At 34.3% G+C, this 15757-nt stretch overlaps 1 protein-coding gene and 1 pseudogene across 1 annotated transcript; one reads left to right on the top strand and one right to left on the bottom strand.

The window, feature by feature from the left end:
- Positions 1–8545: 8545 nt before the first annotated feature.
- LOC122309339 lies at positions 8546–11993 on the top strand (annotated as a pseudogene).
- A 2821-nt stretch (positions 11994–14814) lies between these two features.
- On the bottom strand, positions 14815–15511 carry LOC122311033 (pathogenesis-related protein 1-like). Its single transcript, XM_043125378.1, has one exon. It carries the CDS (start codon positions 15440–15442, stop codon positions 14939–14941), a length of 504 nt encoding a protein of 167 aa, XP_042981312.1. The 5' UTR covers positions 15443–15511; the 3' UTR covers positions 14815–14938.
- Positions 15512–15757: the final 246 nt, after the last annotated feature.

Consider the following 15757-nt stretch of genomic DNA (forward strand, 5'->3'; position numbering starts at 1 on the left):
TGTCACACTTAGTGATAGTTCAAAATCTAAAATTTCTAGTTCATCATTTGATTATGAAAATTCTTTTATGGCTTTTAGCACTATTGTTGATGATTTTTTTGAAATTGTGCTAACAAAATCTGAAAGTGAATTTGATGATAGTAACTCAAATATAGCTCATGGTGATGCTGACCATGAGCCAAGCATACAGGAAACTTATAATGATTTATGTAAAGAAGTGGTCAAACAGAAAAAGCTTAACAAGAAATTTTACATCAAATTCATAACAGTGGAGAATGAAAAGAATAATATTTTGGAGGCACTAAGAATTTCTGAAGTTGAGATCTCTAGACTAAAGACTAATCAAAAGGATGCATTAAACAAGGAGTTGAAGAGTTCTCAAGATAATCAACAAAAATCAGCAATTCAGAGATTGGAAGAGATACATTCAAATACTGGGTTTGGGTATTCAAACTTCAAAGACAAATATCCTCAAACCTCATCATTTGCTACCATTATCTCGAAGGGTACTGTCTTTGTCAAAGTAAATTAAGTTGTGGATGTTCCAAAATAAGTCGCTTCAAAAGCAAATCATTTTGAAAAAGTACATGAAACATCAACCTCAAACAAGCCAAGTCAAGGTAAGGTTGGAGGTAAATTTGTACCTATTTGTCATCATGGTGATACTTTTGATCATATAAGGCCAGATTGTTTTAATTTGAGTAAAGTACAAAAAAATATAGGTAAAATAAAAATAAAAACAAAGGTTAAGATATTTGGAAATCGAGTCCAAAAGTTAAGCCAACAAATAAATACTATAAATGTCAAGATATGTGAGTTGTCTGAATTTTGTCTTGACAACAAAGATAAGATAATAAAAAGTTGTGATGATGCAAAGATTGATTCAAAATTTAAAGCAAAGTTAGTAGTCAAAAAAGATGTTGCATTACATTAATTAATAGGACCACTTACATATTCTTGCATTCAAAGAAGTCTAGTTATAGATGTTTCCAAAAAGTCGCTTAAAAAGCAAATCGTTAACCTGATACATAGGGCCCAAGATAAGGAATCAGATCAAATCAAAATCACAGGCATAAAACAAGACAAACAAAGACAAATATATATATAAATCATCTCTAATTGATTAGGTAATCCAATTCCATACATAGATATAAACGTCATGCAGCTCGAATATATTATTTTCAATTTTAGGCGTAGTTAGCCGTGCATGATCAGTGTTTGTTATTGTATTTTTTTTCTACAGTGGACCATCTAGCAGTGGTCTCAGACTCAGCACACTCTTATTTTACTTTAAAGCTGCCTTCATGATGATCAGCCCTAAGTATCGATACTATATAATAAATATTAATACATATATGTGGGTAAGTCAAACGGCCCGATTTATAGAGTAGCGATATGCTCAGAGAAAATTACGCTTCCTAATTATGTAGTATTTTAAAAAGAAAATGATAAATCCACCGACTGATTATTCATATAATTGAAATGTATTTTTTTAATATTAATATTTGTTTATTTTTTAATAGTGTGTTATTTATTTAAATAAACAAAAAAATGCTTTTGAAAAAAAAAATTGGCTTTAATGCTATGTGTACAAAGTGTCGGTCGGTTGTGGTATCACGTCGTCCTTGCATCCATTTTAAAAATAAAAAATTTTATATGCAGTTATTTTTACATATTTTTTACGTATTTTATTGATGTAATTGACTATATTATTTTTTTAATATAAAATAATTATTTGAACCAATCACATTAATGATATACATAAATAATATGCAAAAATAACTAAGCAACATGAATAAATCTTGTACAGTTTCCAAATTGTCTCTGGTTGATCTGATCTCTTCAAAACCTCGTGGTTAATTTCCACAAGCGAAGCGCGCGATAATTAAACATTTCCACGCATGCATGGCTTCCTTAGGATAACTACTACTAACAAAGTCGAAAGCTATTAATTTCTGATTGGTCCGGTAATTGCTGCGAGAAATATGGACCCATGTGTCAATTATGAAATTAAACATGCAATGGATATTCTCATGGGGTCAAAATCAATTACTAGCTATTTATGAAAAATTTTACTCATCATCTCTATATCATATATTTATTTTTATTTTTCTCGTAACTGATGTATGATCATGTATGGATATATAATGTGTAGACGAACTCTTAATTTATATTATGCTCATGACAGAGTAATATTGGATTAATTATAAGGCAGATTAAAGTAAAAATAAAACGATGAAATTAAGGAGATGATCAGAAAGCATGCATAATCAGTTTGGCTATGCATACTAAGTTTGTTCTTTCGATTTGACCCTAAAGGTTTTCACGTTCTGACCCGATCCGATGAAAGGTGGAATGATACTTACAACCGCAACTTGATATAAGGGTTCTGGGATTTTCCATTTTTTTTTTTTAAAAGATATAATTTTTAAAGTAATATCATCATTTGTTAATCTTCTGAAACTAGTGTAATTTTATCGCTTTTATTTCATCTAGAAATTCTCCATCTTCATGAAATTACAGTAAAATTAATTACTGTGATAGATTCAGAGGATATTACAAATTACAGATAAATTACGAAGTATTTCCAACTTGATATTCTCTTTTTCATTTTCTCCAGACAATGCCCTCTCTTTTTTCTCGTGGGCAACAAGAAAACATCCAGGTACTTTTTAGGAAAATCTCTTAATGGTATGGAATTTATGCAAGGAGCTCTATTTCAGAATAAGCATAACGCAAGCCTTCGTCTATGTATCGGCTATCGGGCCCAAAATAACACACAAGCCACCTGTGTGATCCGATCAATTCCATCAGTGCTCAGATCCTAGGCCGGATTAGTTGGGCTAAACCCATGTTGGAGCTCGTTCTCCCAATTAGAGGTAAACAACTCGATTGGATTACGTGGGAGCTCCTGGTCATGAAAAGCCCATCTCGGATGATCCGAGTCGGATCACCAAAAGTTTCATACCCCTAATGAAATTGGTCGGATCATGTTGCAGCTTGACTCTTGTTTAGAGGAACAATTTGGTTTAGTGCTCTAATCCCGAGAGAAATATACAAAGACTACCCGATGCCTAGGAGGCCAATGACAACTTGGGAAAACAAACAAAGAGTGTGCATAATGTAGTCAATTTCATTGGCACATGAATCTCGCGGCGAGCAAAGTTAGCTCTTGGTTCTGTTGAGGGTCCACCCCATATGTGCCCATGTGTTGATGATGTCCAATTCACATGATTGTATTCCTCAGATGTGCTTCTACTTGAATTGGACATTGAGCATCTCCAGCAGGGGTGAACATTTAACCCGGCCATCCGACCCCGAAACAAAATGGATCAGAAACAGGTAATTTCATTTTCTAACTGTTTGATACTGGGTCGGTTCAGGTAATTACCCATTAGCTGAATTGGCTTCATTAATTGAATAGAAGTTAAAAAAAAAAAAAATTGACTTGAGAGAAATCAACTAGCATGATTGTAGTTTGTTTTTATACGGAATTGGATATAAAAAATTGATAAAAATTGAAAAAGTAGCAGAAAAGACAAAAAGGTGGACTCTTAGGCTCTTAGCTCTGTCCTGCACTTACTTTTCAATCTTTTCCCTCTTCAACGTCCTATCTCCCTCGATTTCAGATGTCACCACAAAGTATGGGTCTTCCATGGTGAATCTGTGATGTGCTTCTCTTCCAAAATATCGAGTTGAGTGCCTTCTTTATGTGAAAGTCTTTGATGCCTTTTGCCGAACTAGTCTCATTCGAAGTCAGCAACTCATGATACAACACAACTATTTCCCTTCGATCGCATTATCATTTTTGGAAAATCCATACCTACAGGTTCCTCCGGAGACGATCGAGTCTCTTGGACCCAAAGAGCTTCTGATCCTGAAAATCTCTGGTAACTATGGCTTCCTTTTATTGACCCAGTAAAAGATCCACTCGAATCTCAACTATTTTTCATGGAGAGTGTTCTTTATTATTTATTAAATTATTTAATGATGCTTGAGGTCGGAATAGCCGCTTTCTTCCGAATCAATTTCGGATTCGGTTAATCGGGTAACGGTGGAAATCGAAAATTCCCTTTTTCAAAATTAGATGATTTCAGGTCAGGTCGGAACACTGTTTCTCGGTTCGGATCAGGTCGAATGAATAGTCCTAATCTCCAGCACGTATCCAGCTCATGTAGTGTGAAGGGAGAGGAGGTCAACCTCTCCTATAAATAGTGTGAATCGAAAACGAACACCGGAGATGCCCACATGTGCCTCTAGAAGTTGGAGAGTGTGATTCACACGCCTCAATCGCAGTTAGAGGAAGAAGACGACTGAGTCCACTCGCCCACGCGCCACCATGCACATCAGAGGTTGAAGACACATGAGTTACATGCCCCCACGCGCCCTACAGAGCTCTTGTGCATGTTCTACATGTGCCTCACTCGCACAAAGGAGCTGTTGCTTAGCATGTGTATCCCACGCGCCAGTGATTTGCACTGTCCTTTTTTCAGAACCTTGTTGGGCTTGATCTAAGTCATTTGGAGTCCGATTTCAACGATCAAATAGCGCTTTTCAACTATTTAGATCATTCCGGACTCATCCGTATGGTTAGAATTTTGAAATTTTTTGTTAAAATTTTTTCTAAATTCATATGGAAGGTGGAAGATATAGGAACTATGGAAATCCCAGTAGTTCTGGGCCTAGGTCCACAGTGTCAAATGGTAAGTTTGAAGTTGAAAAGTTCGATGGAACTAACAACTTTGACATCTGGCAATGTGAAGTCATGGATGTTTTGATCCAACAAGAGTTGGATATTGTGTTGGACAATAAACCAGATGATATAACTGAACAAGATTGGAAGAAGCTTAATACCCAAGCTTGTAATACAATCCGGTTATGCCTTACCAAAGAACAGAAGTATTTTATCATGAGAGAGACAAATGCTAAGAAACTTTGACAAAAATTGAAGGATAAGTTCATGAAGAAGAGCATTGAGAGCCGTTTGCACTTGAAGAAAAAACTCTTCAGATTCAAATTTCGTGCAGGTAATTCTATGTTTGAACATCTAAATAGTTATAACAAAATTCTTACTGATTTGTTAAACTTAGATGTTAAAATCTAAAATGAAGATAAACCTTTACTTTTGTTAAATTCCTTACCTGATACATATGAGTATTTAATTACTACTTTACTGTATAGGAAGGAAAAGATTAGGTTTGACGATGTATCTAGTTCTTTAATTAGCAATAAGTACCGTAAAAAAGATAAGTAGGTACAACTAGATACATCAAGTGAAACGCTAACAGCAAGAGGGAGACCATAGTCAAGGTATTTTAGAAAGAAGAAAGATTTTCTATCGAAAACCCGGGCCACATCACGTGGTTCATCAGTTGGAAGAAAAATCGCCGAGACGAGTGTTCCTTTGTCACAACAAAGGATACTGGAAGAAGGATTGTCCCAAACTGAAGGGACAACATCATAATGAACCCACCACAGCCAATGTCATGGACATAGATGATAATTCAGATTTTGCCTTGACAAGTTCACCATCCATTTGTCATTCTGATGAATGGATTCTGGATGTACCTATCACATGTGTCTCAATCGGGACTGGTTTACTGACTTCACAAAGATTGATGGTGGAGTAGTACTTATGGGCAATGACAGTGCCTGTACGATTCGGGGAATAAGTAGCATTCGGTTAAAGCTGCACGATGGCAGCGTCAAGACTCTGACAGAAGTTCGGTACATTCTAGACTTGCGAAAGAATCTCATCTCACTGAGATCTCTAGATTAAAAGGTATTCAGAATCACTATTGAAGAAAAAACTCTCAAAGTACTAATAGGACTTCAGGTGGTAATGAAGGGTTTGAGGCGAGGAAACTTGTACTTCTTGCAAGGAAGTACTATCAATGGAAGAGCTTCCACATGCTGTGAGAATCTAGATGAGACTGATGCTGACACCACCAGTCTTTGGCATATGCGTATGGGACACGTTGGAGAAAATTTTTTGTAAACACTGGTGAAGTAAGGCTTACTTGAATTCTGTCCGCTGTTGCTTGAAACTTTTACCTTCTTAGGGCCAAAAATATCTTACTACTATTCTTTTCATTATTCCATGCAGATTCTCTGCTCTCCCATGATGGCAAGGCCTCACCAGTTTTGGATCTTACAATAATTTGCTTGAATGCAGCATGTGCTTATAAAAAAGTGAACCTGTGTTAATTTTCGTTATTTATCTTTATAGTTCATTCCGTTTGTTTATCCATTTTCCATATACAAGTTTGATGATATTTATCGATATTACTATGATCCATTTTTTTTTCATTTATATTTATAGTTGATTGCAGAAATTGCTATGTTAGTTATTTGTTTGTTTCATTTATTTCATTTTGAACGTATTGCAAGGACAATCAATTAAATGAAGGAGATGTTTGCGTCTTTGATCAAGTTGATCAGAGAAAGGATATTCCAATGCTAAAAGTCCTCAAAATTATGCACTTTTATTGAACTTTTTGTCTTTTCTATTGCTATCATGTAATGCAGTGTGACACTTTTCTATGTTCGTAAATGATGTATTAGTTTATTTTATCTGCTTCTGTTAAGGTGAGTTTTGTTGATTTTTAGAGGCATTAGAATGATACCAAATGAGATGTGATACTTCTTATCAAATTTTAACTATTAAATATAAAGACTACAAATTTTTCTATATTTCTATATATTTTTTAGAATGGATTATTTTTATTTGATAACATTCTAAGATTTCAAATGTTATATTATAGTTTTTATTTTTGAAGATCAGATTATTTATTTTATCTAGATGTTATTTTTAAGTTATTCTCATACAACCATGCAAACGTGCCTCGAACATTGCACCATTATCTAGTATATGTGTATATATATATACATATGCTAGGATATGATCAACATACAAATCACGTTTATTTAATTGACTTAAGTAATTTTTAGTTTTTAACAAAATAGACTAATTCATTTAAATAATTTTTAATTTCTTACTATCATTATTACTAAATTTAGTTGCAGTAGGATAATAATTAATAATATAACTTAAATAAAACTATTATTTATGCAAATACAAATATTGAGACTTAAGACAAGGCCTACAACGGAATAAAACTAACTTAAAATAAGTCCAATAAAAATAAAGCTCACGTGAATTCGGTTCCAACATAAAATCACTTATTAATTTTGTAAAAATTTAAGCTCATCAAACAAATCAAGCCCACGTTAAGTCCAGAAGCAATTCAGCTATGTCTTAAACACTAAGTGGTATTATATATATATATATATATATACATACACACGTAATAATAACAAAATAATCTTTTATTAAATTTTACATTGAATCTACACGTTAAATGGTCTAAAGTCTTTAAGGCTTTGGAGTTAACGGAAAAAAATTACTATTCACAATTAAGTAATACTTTATTATAATAGAATATATATATATATATAATATGCCTTATAAATAAATTATCATTAATATAGAAATTTCAAAATTGATGCATGGTGCATAAATTTTTTAAAATTTATGAATTTATTTATAATTGATCAGGGAGATAAAAAAATTAAAAAAATAAGAAATTTTAAGGGGAGAGAGAGGGAGGGGGATGTATGACTAGCGGAGTTAGAAATTTTTCGAGGGGAAGAAAGTGGGCTAAATGGCGAAAAAAAGTGGTAACGGCTAGGAGGCGGCAATTGCACCATTTCGTAGGAAGGTGTGGAAGAAAGCAATTGGTTGAGATGGATTTTAAAATAGTTTATGATTGGATCGTCTTTTCCACGTCGCGTGGGATCTCGACAAGTACGATGCAGCTGTAGAGTGATTTCAAAGCTTAGTGATTCGTGTCGTTCGTAAAGTACCTGTTTGGCCTTAGGATGGTAGAGTAATTACATGAGTAATGATTCATGCACGCATACTAAAATAAAAGTTAGTGGCCGAGATCACACAAGAAAGCAATAAACGTTAATTTTATTATGATTTATGTAATGAACAGCGTTAAATTTAATAAAAAATAATAAAAAATCATTAAAATAAGATTTTTTATTTGATATCCACGTTATATATATATATCTCTTATATATTAAAAGTGCGGATGGGCGTGCTACAGTGTTAGAAACAGTAATTTTTTTACTTTTCATTTTTTGTTTCCGTGTATTTGTTCTCTGACTTTTCTGCCTTTGATTTATATCGATTTGTTGCCGTGCAGTTGGGTTTTATTTGTTTTTGGGAATGGGTGAGATGTTTTACTGTCACGTGGTGTGACGTTATGTCAGTGATATTTTTACAGAATAATTTTAGACCACACAAATCCATTCTCAAGCTTTATTCGTCTACCTCGCAACTCTCTCTCTTTTCTTTCTGTAACTCGCAACCCTCCATTTCTCTTCGTTTAGCTGAAATCCAAAGCATCGAAGCTGTGAGACCTGGACCCAACGCCTCTTTCTCCCTCTGTTTCCATCGTCTCGACCACAGCCTCTGCAATTTCCAGTGCTCACTGTCCTGCAAAAGTTCCTCCTTAATTCCCCCTTACAAGAGGTGCTCTTTTTTGTCAGATCTCGACTCTCAAAGCCCAGGAATCAAGCCCCAAGAAACAACTACTGGCTCTTGTTCTTCTACGCGGAGTCCAACTCAAAGTTTCCCTTCGTCTATAAGAAATGTTACCTCAGAAACAAGCGGAGGAGGCCATGGTCTCGAGCTTCAACTTGACTGAGCGTGATGACAGAGAGGAAGAGAAGGTAGACGAGTCGGGTTTGGGCCTCAAAAGCTTTATCTGGCATGGTGGGTCTGTCTATGATGCATGGTTCAGCTGGGGAAAAAAAATTCAAGTCATAAGTTGGATTCATAAAAATATTTTTTCAATCAGTTTTATCAGAGAAAGATTTTACTGATTTTGGTTTTTGGTTTTGATTTTGGTTTTACAGGTGGCTCACATTCTGTTAACGCTGCCATACTCTTTCTCTCAAATGGGTATGCTTTCAGGGATTATACTGCAGGTCTTTTTTGGTCTGCTTGGAAGCTGGACTGCTTATCTTATCAGTATTCTATACGTCGAGTACCGAAGCCGAAAGGAGAAAATGAATCCTAGCTTGAAGAACCATGTCATCCAGGTAAGCATTTCAAGAACACCGTCACACTGTACAATTTCATACAACTCAAATTTATTTGAATTTGAGTATCAAAAAAAAAAAAAATGAATTGTTCTTTTGTGTATCTATGGACAGTGGTTTGAAGTGCTCTATGGTTTACTTGGCCTGTACTGGAAAGCCGTTGGGTTGGCCTTCAACTGTACCTTCCTCCTCTTTGGATCTGTTATCCAGCTCATAGCTTGTGCAAGGTATTCTTCTCTCAAACTTGGCTTTCCATCTTTGCCTTTGGATTTGTAGTTTCAAGGCGATAATAAGATTTGGGTTATGTTTATGACTAAAAATTTGTGCTTTTACGTGGGATTAATTATACAGTAATATATACTACATAGACGACCATTTGGACAAGAGAACATGGACATATATCTTTGGAACTTGCTGTGCCACCATTGTGTTCATACCCTCATTCCACAACTACAGGATTTGGTCCTTCCTTGGGCTGGGAATGACCACCTAAACTGCTTGGTATTTGACCATTGGAGCCGTTGTTAATGGCCAGGTACAAAAAATTAAATTGAGAACATTTCTCACGAGCCTCTTCCTTCTTTGTGTGCGCTTTATTTAATTAAAGCTTCCCTTTTTCACTCTTATACTATATTTATATATTACTGGTTTACAGGCAGAGGGTGTTGCGCCAGTGGCCCAACAAAGTTGGTTTTGTATTTCACAGGTGCCACCAATATACCGTGTGAGTTTGACCATATCCTAATTTTTTAAAGTAACCCATGCTGCTATATTCTTCTCTAAAAATTCAGAGAGATTAAAAAAAGGTAAAATTTATTGCTCGGTGATCTTCTATTCGAAAGCTTCTATAATATGCCATAAATGGGTTTTGAGGGAAAAGACAAAATCATGATCGAATTATTTTATTAGCTCCATTAATGTCCTACGTGTAGTTAAATGGGACGCAACGTTTGTAAGTTAACCTAGATGGTTATGCAAGGGAAATATTTTATTTTTTGGTTGATTTCCAAAATATGCTCTGTTGTTTCTGGTAGGTAACAAGAGTGAGTGAGGTTCCCTCATTTTATAAACGAAGAAGTTTCAGCATAAGTTTGGGTTACTTTATACTAGCTTGACCATGTGGTGATGTACTTGGTCTTTCACAACTCTTAAGTCATTCGGCTTCCATTTACTAACTTTATCCACTCAGTCTTCCACTTTAGCATGTGTGTTGGGGCGAGAGGGGATGCAGAGAGGATTTAAGGATTATCAAGATGAGAACCATGATGCTGCAGCTCTATTTAGGAAGACACATTGCCTATTCCATTTAATTACTTCCTAGAGAGTTAGTTTGGCAATTGTTTGTGTTTATACCTTTTCTTCACACTGTTTTGTTTGGCCTAACAAACAGATAACAACAATAACCATATTGAGGATCTAACTTCATTTTAGGCAGGCCCATTTACCATATCTCCAAAAGTATTGCGACAGAAACTTCAGAAAAGGAATGTGTCATCCACCTTGGTGCAGAAGGAATGTGTTTCTAATATTTAATTTTAAATACTCATCATCACATTCATGAAGGGCTACCCATATTATCTCTGCATCTGTACCGATCCATGATTGATTTTTCATTCTTATTGTTCTGAAGATTTTGTTTTGAATTTCAGTTGGCATACATGTTCTTGGTTCAGGGCTATAGATTTCGTGAAGCTCACAAATTGCTGTTGGTAAACACTTCTTTGTTTAATGTTTTTTTTTTTTTTTGATAAATTTCAAAATTATAGTTATAAGGTAGATCAGAATCCTTTCATGCAATATATGGTACTCTTCTTTGTTTAATGTGTTTTAAAACTGTTTTTTATCTTCTCATTAGAGAATATTCTGCACACTTGTATGTTCTATGTCAAGAATATAGCAAACATCCAGTTAATAAGTTTTAATTGCGGACTTCCATAGGCATGACATGAAGTGGGTTCATATTAGATTTCTTAACCAAGCTCATTAAATCTTGAGTTGGTGACATTTTTATTGAGGTATTGCTGTTGTTAACTTCAATAATTATCCGTAAATTATTTAAGATTATGATAAAAGAGGCCAATGAATGCCTTGATAGCCTCAAATCTTCACCATGTTTTTGAAATATCTCATTGTTTCTGGCTTTCAGAGCAAACGGTCGTGCTTCCCAAAACTGGATAGAGTTTCTATTCTTGGGGATGCTATTGACTGCTTAAAGGGTGAAAGTTTACTTGTATGAATTCATGATATGTCTTTAACATTGTGCTGTTTCAGTTGGTAGTTTAGCAACAAATTCTAATTACTTTTGAGTCTTTACTTTGCTATCCTATCTAATTTATCCAGTTTCTACATCCACATATATTTCTAGGCACTTTATTGAATTTGAATTAATGCCTATTGGCGTCAAGATTTCTGTTTATATGCATTACAGTCTATTAATCAATTTTCATCAAAAAGTTCATCTGCGTAATAATTTGTTGATGAGAGGTTATTGCCAACCATTGAGAAGGTCGAGTTATGATGGAAGAGATGTGGAAGTAAGTAATATGCTAATATTTTTCATGATTAGATATGATTTTGTGTGGATGATTTTTTTTATTCAGAAAAGATATGATTTTCTGTCTTTATAAATAATAAATGATATATAAGTACTTATAGAAATAAATAAATGAGATAGTGAAATTTTTGTTATTTAGCCAATTTGTTATTTTTGGTAAGTTTTTTATTTTCACGACAATTTTTCTTTTTCATATTATGATAGATTTTTCCTGCTCTTTATGAGTATTTTATTATTCTCTTCATATGTATAGGTCACAAGATTGCACAGGATTGCATTCAGAAATCGTTGCAGTTTATACATGAAAGAGAAATTTCTCACCTAGATGTCAAACCTTATAATATTTATGTAAAGAATGGTGTTTATAAAATTGTCATTTTGGATGTGCTGTGCAATTCTCACGGTAAGAGCTTGCAAATTGAATAGTGATTTTGTATGTTCAATTTTTGTAAAGAATGTGTTTTATTTTGTGTTGTTTAGAATGTATCTTTGAAGAGCTTTTGTCTTGGTTTTTATCATCAATTCAACGTTTTCAACTTAACTTTCATGAATCTATTCCAAGTTTTAGTGCATATTGTTATGAAATGATAATGTCATCTTCCATTTCAAAGATGTTACTGTTATCTGTTTTTGCAAAAATAATTTCTATAGAATTATTTTATTCCTCCAACCGGCTGCTATGTATATTACTTAGATTGGATGGATATAATAATATGATATGATTGATGGTCGAACTTTTGGTATCTGTGATGAAGAAGTTTGGTTTTCTAAAATTTTTAGTATGGTTGGCTTGTTGTATTGTCTGGATGGAGTAAATTTACAGAGTGGTTTTGTAAGTAGACACACTTGGTTCTTAGTGCAGTGGATGTTGGTGTAGGGTTGTTTTGCACCCTGTTTATGTCGTTTTATGTGATACAATGTCTAATTTTTTTTTGCTCAACTTCAATTAAGCTTGCTCTGAACAAATTTGGCAAATCTACAAATAGAATCAAATCCCTTTGTTGTATTGGAAATTAATCTTTTACTTTTTCTTATTTGTGCTATCATCTAATTAATATCCTCCAATTCACTGTACTTATCTTAAAAAATTTTGTAAAATTTATTATTCCTTCCATCCATAGCAAATTTTTTATTACCATCAATTTTTTATAAAAAATATTATTTTTGTCTAAAATAATAACAAACCCAATTAAGCAAACGTGCATCGCACGTTGCTCCTCTACTAGTATATAAAGATATATAGATTCTTTTAAAGAAAAGAAAATTGTCTAAAAAAGAATGACCAAGGGTGACACTATAGCTAATTACCACTAATTGGGATCTCCGGCGGCCTATTATAATTAATTTGAGAGGATTACAATTAATTCCCCCCATTTTTCAGGAAAACTTCTTGCTTAGTTTTTTTTTTTACGTGCCAATTAATTTCATGATCGTGTTAATTACGCCTTCTAATAGGCCTGTGATCACGCTATAGATCGATTGACCTCTCGATTTTCCCTGAAGTTAATAAAGTACTCATGCGGAGCTAGAGCAGGATATATAGGCCGGGCGATAGCTATAATTAAATATAGCCATCCTTCCACATAATTTAAGGAATATTTAAATAAATTATCACAACGTACCCGCCATCTAAAGTTTTTCTATGTTTTACCAAAACAAATACAAATCCATCATGTCTTACAACAGTACTTTTCTCTCACAGGTAGATCAAATCAATTAGCCAAGACAATGAGCCTACAATTGAGGGCCACAAATTATGTTAAAATCCTACGTGATAATTTGTGTTAATACCTGAATTAGTCAAACATGCATATATTTTGTCTAAGTGGAATAAAAAGAATTGAATTTTATTACGTACAGTTATTTTTTCATATTTTTTATCATGTTAAAATCTTACATGATAATTTGTGTTAATACCTCAATTCGTCAAACATGCATATATTTGGTCTAAGTGGAGCAAAAAGAATTGAGTTATATTTCGTACAGTCATTGTTTCATATTTTTTACACAATCTCTTAATATAATTGGTTAAAATATTTATTTTATATAAAAAAATTATACATCCAATCATAATAATGGAATGTACAAAGAATATTTAAAAATAATTACACATAAAATTTAAAAAAAAAATGGTTTCAAGTTGATGTGCAGGGCTATGATTGTCAATAACAAATACATGTTTGTTTTCAAGTATAGAGTTATAAAATAGAGAAAGGGATACCATTATGAATTCAATCACTGTTCATTCATTTTTCCGTTATTCGGTTAAAGGAGATCAATGTCAACATGAATATGGTCGGATATTGACCATTTCATTTCTCACGTTCTGTTTGAACTCCTCCTGTAAAACAAGTAAATTGTTGCCGGACCGTAACGGATCTTGAAGGACCAGACCGGACAACTCCAATAATTAAGTTAGCCATGACTCTTTTCTTATCTCTAGTGAAATTTAAGAGAGAGTGAGAGAGTATTTTCTTCGCTTCATCAATCCTATTTCCATCTTACAGAGTGACTTTTTATAAGATTTTCAGAGAACATTGGTATATACTTACTATGTGTTAAGATAGGTTAGATAGTTATGATCAGTGAGTGGTTATTTCTTAAAAGTGGAGCGCTCAGTGGCTATTATCTAAGAAGCGGACTTTAGACAGTTTTTGGGCTCTGAGTCGAGACCATGACCAACTATTCTAATCCCAACAAACTGGATTAATCGGACTTCAACTGTCTATTGGCCGAAATCAATGTGGTAAATCAATGATCAACATGATGCATATAACAGTGATAAACTCAAAATGAAAAATTTTATATACCATATTATTATCTTACTTGCATCTCATTAAGTAAGATATTATATATTTATTATTATTAAATGATCATAATTTATTACGTATTTCTTTATTATCAAATAGTAATAAATGCGACACATCATTTATATATAATGAGATGCAAGGAAAATAGTGGTATACTGTATAGTATTATTTTGACGTGGAACTAAGCACTTTGTGGCGTATAAATTAAGATGTCGCAATATCCATGTATAGTCGGAAAGAAGCCAAAAGTTGGTTGTTTTGTTTGGTGCTGTTTTTTGGGGGGGGGGGCGGGGGGCGCGGGGCAAACGAATTAAGTCGATGCATGACCTCCTCATATATAATATTACTTCACGAGTTTCACTTTATTTATTCAGAGTAATTTGGTGCCATTGATATTACATGATCACTTATTTAAGGTCACCCTCTAAAATTAAACTCGTAAATGCATGCATGCTTGCAATTAGTAAGGCCGCCGCCCGACATAGTTGCCTGGGGGGTCATAGCTACAAATGATGAAGGTTCCGCCACTGTTGCATCTGACTTTAACACAGCCAAGGCGCACAGAATTGCGCCAAACCACCTGAGTATAGTGGCCGCACTGGCGGGCGGCAGCACATGAGTTAGAGTTGTAGTTGTAGTCGGCCTTCTCTGCTACCCAAAGGTTAACGGCAGCCGTTCCCGAGAGGTCACCACTGCTCCATGCAAGATTCTCACCGTAACGGCCCCCCGAGTGCACGAGTCTGCAATCACCCTTACGTTGATTAGCATAATTCTGTGCGTATGCCACAAGGGTAGTATCCCAAGTAATAGGTCCGACTCCAACCTGTGCTCGAGCTGCGTTGTGAGCGTTGACGTAGTCTTGTGGTGAATTTTGGGCGCTGGATTCATGGACGAAGGCAAAGGTCAGGACAAAAACAAATATTATTGCTGGGGAAATGTTTCTCATGATCATGAGTCCCTGCATATTGGTTTCTCGTATGTAATGCAAAGTAAAAGCTAATTAGCTTGCATGACGGTAGAGCCAGAGGAATGCATGATATATAGGGAAATTATAAATGCCTGGGGCAATATGCAAATAAGTAATTAGGGTATGGACACGAAATTCAGTAATTTTATCATTTCCTAGCCACCATTAGTGCTGTGTGGAAATTATGTCATGGATTTTGGGATTATATAATATCTATGACACGCGTTTATAAGAATCAAAGATAGGCAAGTGTTTTCTCTCTAGCCAGCAGAAAACTAACATGTTTAGCTAGCTTTAATTACAAGAAAAATG

This window comes from Carya illinoinensis, chromosome 5, assembly GCF_018687715.1.
Source record: "Carya illinoinensis cultivar Pawnee chromosome 5, C.illinoinensisPawnee_v1, whole genome shotgun sequence".
NCBI lineage: Eukaryota > Viridiplantae > Streptophyta > Magnoliopsida > Fagales > Juglandaceae > Carya > Carya illinoinensis.